The sequence below is a fragment of the Branchiostoma floridae genome, chromosome 9 (assembly GCF_000003815.2).
Source record: "Branchiostoma floridae strain S238N-H82 chromosome 9, Bfl_VNyyK, whole genome shotgun sequence".
NCBI classification, from domain to species: domain Eukaryota; kingdom Metazoa; phylum Chordata; class Leptocardii; order Amphioxiformes; family Branchiostomatidae; genus Branchiostoma; species Branchiostoma floridae.
The window spans coordinates 8,449,100-8,459,204 of record NC_049987.1 but is presented as its reverse complement, the minus strand read 5'-3'; the positions used below and the strand labels follow the sequence as shown (position 1 = coordinate 8,459,204).

Sequence of the window (10,105 nt, the reverse complement as noted above, 5' to 3'; positions counted from 1 at the left end):
GCATGTGCCCCGGTAGTCCGTTCACTCGACAACCGTGCGAGGGAAAAAAGAAAATTTGAAACACTCTCTTTTGGCTGTGGTTAACTGATATTTAAACATGTGGCTTCCTCTGGTTCTGCGTTGGGCTGGTTTAAGGTACTGGGATGGAGGTATGCTTATGATGCCATTCACAATTTTATAGAAAGTGATTAGACGTGCATTTCTTCTTCTGTCAGCGAGGAGTGGCCATTGTAGGCTTGTGAGCATTTCAGATACACTACTGGTTCTGCGATAATCGTTGACGGTCACTCTTGCCGCTCTACGCTGCACTCTTTCCAGTGCCTGGGCCCCACTGATGGTATAGGGGTCCCACACTGCTGCGCTGTACTCCAAGTGCGGGCGCACCAACGCCTTATAACATGTTGATATAACCCGTGCGTGGTGGGCAGTGCTGTAAGTTGCGGCGAATGACCGCCAGTATTCGATTCGCTTTACCAGTTGCGTACTTTATATGTGTGTCCCACTTCATGTCGTGAGATAGTTGGACACCAAGATATGGGTGGGTTTTGACACTTGTAATGTTTTCTGAACAGAGAACATATTGAGAAATAATTGGTTTACGTTTGTGAGTTATATGAAGTGTGTGGCACTTAGATGGATTAAAGGACATCTGCCGTTGGTTTTGCCAATGAGTCAGTGCGTCAAGGTCAGATTGTAAGCCTTGCACGTCACTTGGGTGTTCAATAATACGGTAAAGCAGGCAATCGTCTGCAAACAAACGCACATTGGACCCAACAATATTTGGTAAATCATTTATATAAAGTAGGAACAAAAGGGGTCCCAGAATAGTTCCTTGGGGCACTCCCGACAAAACCTTTGTGGGTTTAATTGGCCGTCTGAAAGGCATTCTTAATCATTATTGCGTTTGTAGATAGCGACAAGTAGCAGGCCTACTGGGAAGCCGATTTCGCCTAGCCCGTACAAGCTTTCCGTTGTATATTCATTTACCGGCATATATTCCTTTCCCGGCATAATATTCCCGGTTTAAAATCGCGAAACGACCTAAAGCCGCCCAACCCCCCCCCCCCCCCCCCCAAAAAAAAATTGCCAAGCTTCCCAAAAAGGCCGGTGAAGGAGGCTAGTGTTGACCTTTGTGTTCTCGTTTGTGGCGCATTTCTGTGATGTCTGTTGGTGGTTGATTGCCTGACCTGTATCTGCCACATGAGAAAAGAAAAAGGAATGGAGCTTGTTCCCTCATCAAATTATTTTTATTTTCGCTTGTCAGAAATGAGCATGTATTGACTTAACTGTGTTCTTATATTAAACATTAGCATATTTCACAATTTTTCACAAAGTTAAAAACTCCAGGTATAGCATAATCATTAGTGTACAAATATACAGTGTACAGGTTAGTAAAAAAACAAGAAAATAAACATCACAGTATCTAAGTTTGTGGACACTTCTTAACTAAAGTACAACCTTTATTTAAGAATGTCAGTACAAAGGGTGTCTGGATAGTCTACATTATATTTGACAGAAATAAATTGTTACACCAATTTTTACTGTTACTGAGTTACACCACGCTCCTCTTCTTCAAGACTTTCTTAAGGCTTAAACTTTGACCTTAACCCACAATGCACCAGACTGCAGATGCGCACTCAGAACTGACACGGTTACTGATAATGGCGTGAGACAGAAGCCGTGTTCTTAACTGTGACACGGTTACTGATAATGGCGTGAGACACAAGCCGTGTTCTTAACTGTGACACGGTTACTGATAATGGCGTGAGACACAAGCCGTGTTCTTAACTGTGACACGGTTACTGATAATGGCGTGAGACACAAGCCGTGTTCTTAACTGTGACACGGTTACTGATAATGGCGTGAGACACAAGCCGTGTTCTTAACTGTGACACGGTTACTGATAATGGCGTGAGGCACAAGCCGTGTTCTTAACTGTGACACGGTTACTGATAATGGCGTGAGGCACAAGCCGTGTTCTTAACTGTGACACGGTTACTGATAATGGCATGAGACACAACCCGTGTTCTTAACTGTGACACGGTTACTGATAATGGCGTGAGACACAAGCCGTGTTCTTAACTGTGACACGGTTACTGATAATGGCGTGAGATACAAGCCGTGTTCTTAACTGTGACACGGTTACTGATAATGGCGTGAGACACAAGCCGTATTCTTATAACTGTGACACGGTTACTGATAGAGGCATAAGACACACGCCGTGTTCTTAACTGTGACACGGTTACTGATAATGCCGTGAGACACACTCCGTGCTCTCAAGTGTGACACGGTTACTGATAATGGCGTGAGACACAATCCGTGTTCTTAACTGTGACACGGTTACTGATAATGGCATGAGACACAAGCTTAACTGTGACACGGTTACTGATAATGGCGTGAGACAGAAGCCGTGTTCTTAACTGTGACACGGTTACTGATAATGGCGTGAGACAGAAGCCGTGTTCTTAACTGTGACACGGTTACTGATAATGGCGTGAGACAGAAGCCGTGTTCTCAAGTGTGACACGGTTACTGATAATGGCATGAGACACAAGCCGTGTTCTTAACTGTGACACGGTTACTGATAATGGCGTGAGACAGAAGCCGTGTTCTCAAGTGTGACACGGTTACTGATAATGGCGTGAGACACAAGCCGTGTTCTTAACTGTGACACGGTTACTGATAATGGCGTGAGACAGAAGCCGTGTTCTTAACTGTGACACGGTTACTGATAATGGCGTGAGACACAAGCCGTGTTCTTAACTGTGACATGGTTACTGATAATGGCATGAGACACAAGCTTAACTGTGACACGGTAACTGATAATGGCGTGAGACACAAGCCGTGTTCTTATAACTGTGACACGGTTACTGATAATGGCGTGAGACACAAGCCGTGTTCTTAACTGTGACACAGTTACTGATAATGGCGTGAGACACAAGCTTAACTGTGACACGGTTACTGATAATGGCGTGAGACACAAGCCGTGTTCTTAACTGTGACACAGTTACTGATAATGGCGTGAGACACAAGCCGTGTTCTTAACTGTGACACAGTTACTGATAATGGCGTGAGACACAAGCCGTGTTCTTACATCTATCTGTTTTGTTCAATGTATATCTATACCATAACTTCTGTTGTCCTTTACCTCCACTCCATCCACATAGTTTCTTATCAGCGTGTTTAGCTAGATGCTCACAACATCTGATTTCCGAGCTGCAGAATAGTCACACCGCTCACAATTATAGTGTGTTTTCTCCTGTATGCGTTCTCATATGTTTGGATAAGTCAGACTTTCGAGCTGTCCTGTGCCCACACTCACCACACATGAAGGCCTTCTCTCCGGTGTGTGTGTTGCTAGATGGTCTTTCAAGGTGGATTTTACTGAGCAGAATAGTCACACTGGTCACATTTGTAGGGTTTCTCACCAGTATGAGTTCTCATATGTTTGGATAGGGCAGACTTCCTTGCTGTCCTGTACCCACACTCCCCACACATGTAGGGTTTCTCACCGGTGTGTATGGCTAGATGTTCGTCCAAATGGCATTTCTTTGTTGCAGAATAGTCACACTGGTTACACTTGTAGGGGTTTTCACCTGTGTGGGTTCTCATATGTTGGTATAGGTTAGCTCTGTTAGCTGTCCTGTGCCCACATTCTCCACACATATAGGGTTTCTCACCGGTGTGTGTTGCTAGATGGTTGTCCAAGGTGTATTTCCGTGCAGCAGAATAGTCACACTGGTCACACTTGTAGGGTTTTTTGCCTGTATGAGTGCTCATATGTCTGTACAAATTACCCTTGTCTGCTGTCCTGTGCCCGCACTTCCCACACATGTAAGGTTTCTCGCCGGTGTGTTTGGCTATATGGCTGTCTAAATTGCACTTTTGAGTAGTAGAATAGCCACACTGGTCGCATTTGTACGGCTTTTCTCCTGTATGAGTCTTCATATGCCGGCATAAGTGAGGTTTCCAAGCCGTCCTGTACCCACACTCCCCACACATGTAGGGTTTCTCATCAGTGTGTTTTGTTAGATGTTGGTCCAAGGTAGATTTCTGAGCAGCAGAATAGTCACACTGGTCACACTTGTAGGGTTTTTCACCAGTATGAGTTCTCATATGTTTGGATAAGTCAGACTTTTGAGCTGATCTGTGCCCGCATTCCCCACACATGTAGGGCTTGTCATCTGTATGGTTTTTCATATGTCTGGATAGGTTACGCTTGTCAGCTGTTCTGTACCCACACTCCCCACACATGTAGGGTTTTTCACCGGTGTGTTTGGCTAGATGGCTGTCCAAATTACATTTCTGCACAGCAGAAAACTCACACTGGTCACACTTGTAGGGTTTTTCACCAGTATGAGTTCTCATATGTTTGGATAAGTCGGACTTGCGAGCTGTCCTGTACCCACACTCCCCACACATGTAGGGTTTCTCTCCAGTTTGTGTTTCTGGCTCTTTGTCCAAACTACCTTTGTTTCCTGTCAGCTTGTCTTCAAACGGACTAGCATCTCTGTCCAATAAAACTTCAGTAGGAGACCCATCACAGTGGTTCTGTGGAACAGCAGTAGGAGACCCATCACCTGTCTCTGCCATGTCTGAACTAGATTAGAGAAAAAGTTTGAAAGAACACAACAATCGGGAATGCAACAACAGAGTCCAGATTATTTCTTTTTGCTGATACAAAAAGGGCAAAGTTACTAAAATAACTGCCCTGGCTCCACTCCCATCGGATCGTAATGACGTTAAAACCTCACCCACTTGTAGCCGGGGCTCCATCTGACATTCGACTTCGTGTGTATAACGGGTTACGATGAATTTCTTGGTAACGCTTAACGGTGAATTCGGGATAACAAATAACGATTAACGTTGAATTAAAACGACCAATAACGCTTCACGAAGAATATACCGATAACGATTAACGTTGAATTCGAGCGGGACGGTAACGATTAACGGTGAATTAAAATGGCTCGTAACGCTTAACGGAAAAAGGCATGCAGACCCTCTTTAATGAGGGTCTGCATGGAGGGTCCTGACAACGCTTTACGCTAAATTCGGGACGGTCGACAACGCTTTACGTTAAATTCACGAAGGCCGGCAACGTTTTACGCTAAATTCAGAAAGGCTGGCAACGGTTTACGCTATTTAAAGATGTTGCCCAATTTTCCTGTCAAGCGTAAAGATGAACCACATACTAGAGTCGGCCTGAATGTTCTGTCTTGCTTTTTCTGTTATTGACTCAAATACAAATCAACGAGTAGATACATGTAGGTGTTGTTATGAACACACGTAAGCCTACACAGGCTTTGACTCATTCTCTGCATTCTCAGGCATTCGGATGTAGGGATTGGGAGTGACCAAGTTAAGCCGGACAAGAAAATCCGGATACATAAAGAACAAGTTACAAATGTTACCGAATTGGTGTTATCGATTTAAACGTTCTGTAGAGTACGAAACTACTACAATGCAAACAAATAGTGAAGATAAACGTTTGACTGCAGTTTTACCTGTCAATGCCGAGAACAGCCCGTGTAGATTTAGATGGTCTGGTATGTAGGAAGTAGGACTCGGAGCTGCCTTTATGCCTAAAAACTGGTTAGACCGGTGATTGATGAATCACGAATGAACAGACTGAAGGAGATAATAGCCTTTTGCATATGTAACTATAGTAGTCTGTCCGTAATTAGATGGAAATTTTCAACAGCTTATCGTATCTGCATAGTACTCGTGTTGACCGTTGTCATATCGCACAGAGTCGTGGCACAGATTCCCAGAAAGTTAAAGCCGAAATGATCGGCATGTTGTGATTTATGCTATCGAGAAGACTTTGGTTGCAAGTCACCACTCGTTGAGCACTTCAGTGTTTTGTGCATGTAACTTCACAGTGTTAGGTCCCGTGGAGCATGACAATTAGGGACACAGCAAGGAGAAATCGTTCATAGAATGGCGCTGACCCAGAGGCCCATTCAAGTAACAGCCACCCGTCCAGTACTCTCCAACGCAGAGCTTCGGGTCCGGATGTTTTTTTTAACGTTTTTTTAGTCGTTTTTATCGGGCTTTCTATTTTGTCATTTTTCTTACGCTGTGTCCGGCCGCGGCAAGATATAATACAAAATCGAAAGCCCGATAAAAACGACTAAAAAAAACGTTAAAAAACAGCCTGAGCCTAACCTCTGCTTGGAGAGTACTGACGAGAAGAACAACTACAATTCTCAGGACCTAAGTACTTCATGCCCACAATAGAACAAATAGCCAACTATAGCTGTCAGTATACGCCTAGAAACAGCTCGTGCAGCCCTCCGAACTCTAGATGTAACCTGGGAGCACTGCCCGTGTTGTGTGTACGTGGTAACCCATGACTACTATGAGTCAGGGCTACACGCCAGTGACAGCCGCAGAATCCAGGTCCTGGAGATGAAGTGCTACAGAAAGATACTGCGAAAAGACTCTGTTAGAAGGGCTGGGAGCGGATAGAACACTACTTAACATAATAAAAAGGCGAATACTCTAGAAACAATTCTTTGGCCATGTCACAAAAATAATAGTGGTTTAACTAGTATAATAACCTAAATAATAGTTTATACCTGATTACACTATCCCCATGGTGATGAGTTTGACACTGAGCATCAGCCCGAAGATGACCGCCACCACATGAACTACCTGCATGTTTAGACTCATCTCTGTCACGACGACTGTGTACAAATAGATTAGTTCGGAAGTATACGTACGCCTCCTGCAACAGTGAAGGGAAAGAAATCTACCGACTACATCAAACCAAACGAATTCTGTTGTAAGAAAATGTCGAGCCACGATGTCATTATATCTTCGCTTGCAACTTTGCAATAATTGGACCCGCAACATCTGGAACACCTTTGACTGTAAAATTCTGGAAGGCTGTCAACACTCGACAGAGGCTCCGCTGGGAAGATTTAAATTTTGACTCTCTGAAACACTATTTCCTGCATTTTGAGGGTAAATTTTCGCTGGCAGACAAAAGTTAAATGGCATATCTACTAGTAATTAAAGATTCCCAGGGATTTAGTGTAAGCTTTTGAGGGTGACGCCACACAACTTATTTTTGCCATGTCGAGCGCCGAAGGGGTGAGGCGTCGCAAGGGATGTCCGGGAAAATTTCGAAATCCTTACCCCCTGAAACGCCGTGTCCTGAGTTTTTGTAAGAAAATTTTGATTTGATGGATATTATATAAAGCTAAATCTAATGACATTTCTATCAGCAAAAAAGGTGTTTGAGGTTGACACGTCACATCCCCAACATATTTTCAGCATTTCGAGCGCCAAAGGCACGAGGCGGCGCAACGGGAGGACCATGGAAATTTTGAAATCTTGAACCTCTAAGATGATATTTCCTGCATTTTGATAGGCAAATTTTGCTGCCAGACTAAGCTAGCTACCTTCAATAACATTCCTATTAACGGCAAAAGGTGAGGGCGAGGCCCCCGATACATATTTTGGCTTGTCGATGACCGAATGTGAAAGGATTTGCAAGGGAAATTTTGAAATCTTGATCATCTGAAACGCAATTTTCCGTGTTTTGAGGGGCTAAATTCACTGGTAGACTACCCTTCGACATATGAAATTTGGGAGACCAGGCTACGATTTACGGGTAATTTTTAGGCTAGGTTACGCTTTACGTGAAATTTTTAGGCTAGATTACGCTGGCTACGCTTTACAGTCAATTTTCCATCCTCACTACGAATTACGTGAAATGAAATTATAGCTTCCCTACGAATTACGCGAAATTAAAAGGCCTGCCTACGCCTTACGGAAAAGAGCATGCAGACCCTCTTTAATATACATTTATCTTGTTCAATGTCATCAGCCCTCTGTATTGGCGGTTGTCCTCTTGGAGGTTGTGTAGTAGTCTCGAGGCTCCCGGGAATCGAACCCGAGCACAAACCCAACGCACTCGCCTCTAGGCTAAACTGAGCTCCGGGTCAGTTAGACCGGTCGGCCGTGGCTCTTGAACCGCACTATACTGGTATATTAAAATTCAAACCATGCCGTTGTTGTCTTTAATTAAAAAGCAGCAACTTGAAACCGCCAACGGTAAGGGTTCCTTGTTTTATGGTCTAATCATGATAGATTCTTGAACAATTTCGTTTCAAGTGGGGTATCATATTTCTTGTTTGATGTTCGTATCCCGGCATGGGCGGCCGATTGAAAGACAATCTGACATACAACGACGTTATTGGAGGTTCAAAGCACCGTAACCCTTGACCTTTTAAAAGTGAGGTTTCTTCACCCCTTGACGTTTCTTGGCGCGATCGAGTAGAAGAGAAATGTCGTCCAACCTGACAGAGGAGACGTCGTTTCGAGAGCGTCCTGGCGGCCAGGCTTTGTTTCAGGTTCGAATGGAGTTTGTTTTTACAACTTTCTGATAAAAATTAAGTGCTGGGTTGAGGCGATGGCGATAGAATAAAATTTGCTCTCATCGATCAGCTCGGAAGGGTACAAGCAGGCGGTCTCCCTGTTCACAGATGGCACTGTGGTAGGATCTTTGCTAGTCTGGTTACTCCAAACCTATTATAGTTGCCGAGCCTCTTTTTTCATACTTAATATTTTCCTAAGAGGATTAAAATCTTTGCTTTTGTGCAAGGCACATTCATCTTGTATTGTCTTGTTGACTTCGTGTTGTGACACAAACAAAATGTGACATCGTGGCATCCCTGTAATCAACACCAGATGTAGGGGCGGGAGGGTGGTGGTAGGGGGAGACCCTGAAGACAGCCATTGGAAGAGCTGCAATCCAGAATAATACTGAATAACGGTACCCATAACGGTACCATCACACCATTTTGAGATAGGTCACTAGTAATCTTAATGTTGACAAAACCAAAGTACAGCGACGTTTGTAAGTAAGGCAAGGCGATCTTGGAAATATCACGAACTTCAAGGCGGATTGGGTTCTAGGGTGTCACATAGCATGTACGTGGTAATCCGAGAACGTCCAACTTGTCCAAGGTGGGGATAGAATTTCGCTCAGAAGTCAGATGAGGATTTGCTTTTCGGGACCAACTTTTACAAGATTCCGCTGTATCAATATGATTTAAAAAAAAGGGAGGTTGTAGACATTGTGACATTTCTTATTTTACCATGCGGGGAAACAAATTTTCCTTTCCCCAAAGAAACGAACACTAGGTTATGCAGTTGTTGCTCGAACAGAAATAAACAGAGTTAAAAAAATATCACCAAAGTCACAAGTAAAGAAGTCAGGACCTATTTCAGAATGCTCCCCACCCATTTCTAAAGATGGTGACTTCCACATGGAGATGCATGATATGGTGACCAATGGAGGGTACCATTTTTTTGGGGTGGAATTTGACAGGCCCTTTTTATGTTGTGTCAAGCATCATCTGAATATATAACGTTAATGAGTTACATTTGTGGTGCATTGGTATACTTTTAAACATTTTTTTCATCTCATGGTGGCAAACATGATACAAAGTGAAGTTCTGTCATTGTTTATGCCTAATTTTCTTTCCTCTTGCCAGATGGAAGACTCAGCCACAGATCTGCACCAGAGCCAGGCCTGTCCAGAAACAGACGATGGAGGGACAGGTAAACTGCGTAGCCAGACTCACAGTGGGGAGAGACCACATCGGTGTCGGGAATGCGAGTTCGCCACATCGAAGATGTCCGCCCTGAAACGGCACGTAAGGACGGAACACGCCGCGGGGAAGAGGAAACTGACGGAGAAACACTGCTGTCCACACTGTGAGTACGATGGGGCCAATATGAAGCTGCACGTCAGGACTCACGCTGGTGGGAGACCACACCAGTGCCCGCACTGCGAGTATTCAGCATCGCAGAGGGGTAACCTAAAACGGCACATAAGGGCTAAACACACCGGTGAGAGACCCTACATTTGCGGACATTGTGGCTACTCAACAGCAAATAAACAGCACCTTGTGAATCATGTCCGGGAAACACACGGGGGTGAGCGACCATTTCAGTGTGCTGTTTGTGACTATTCTGCTGCACGAAAGATGACACTGGAAGGACACATCATGGCGAAACACAGTAACAGTCGGCCGTACACATGCACACAGTGCGTACACTCTGCAGTCACCAAAAACAATTTAAAGGT

At 44.3% G+C, this 10,105-nt stretch overlaps 2 protein-coding genes across 2 annotated transcripts; one reads left to right on the top strand and one right to left on the bottom strand.

Annotated features, from left to right (window-relative positions):
• Nucleotides 1-2,614: 2,614 nt before the first annotated feature.
• LOC118422913 (gastrula zinc finger protein XlCGF57.1-like) lies at nucleotides 2,615-4,116 on the bottom strand. The gene is made up of 2 exons (XM_035830763.1): nucleotides 3,095-4,116; nucleotides 2,615-2,996 (listed from the first exon to the last, which is right to left on the bottom strand). Exon 1 carries the CDS (start codon nucleotides 4,114-4,116, stop codon nucleotides 3,382-3,384), a length of 735 nt encoding a protein of 244 aa, XP_035686656.1. The 3' UTR covers nucleotides 2,615-2,996; nucleotides 3,095-3,381.
• A 4,181-nt stretch (nucleotides 4,117-8,297) lies between these two features.
• On the top strand, nucleotides 8,298-10,042 carry LOC118423051 (zinc finger protein 513-like). Its single transcript, XM_035830954.1, has 3 exons — nucleotides 8,298-8,363; nucleotides 9,510-9,831; nucleotides 10,005-10,042. Exons 1-3 carry the CDS (start codon nucleotides 8,298-8,300, stop codon nucleotides 10,040-10,042), a joined length of 426 nt encoding a protein of 141 aa, XP_035686847.1.
• Nucleotides 10,043-10,105: the final 63 nt, after the last annotated feature.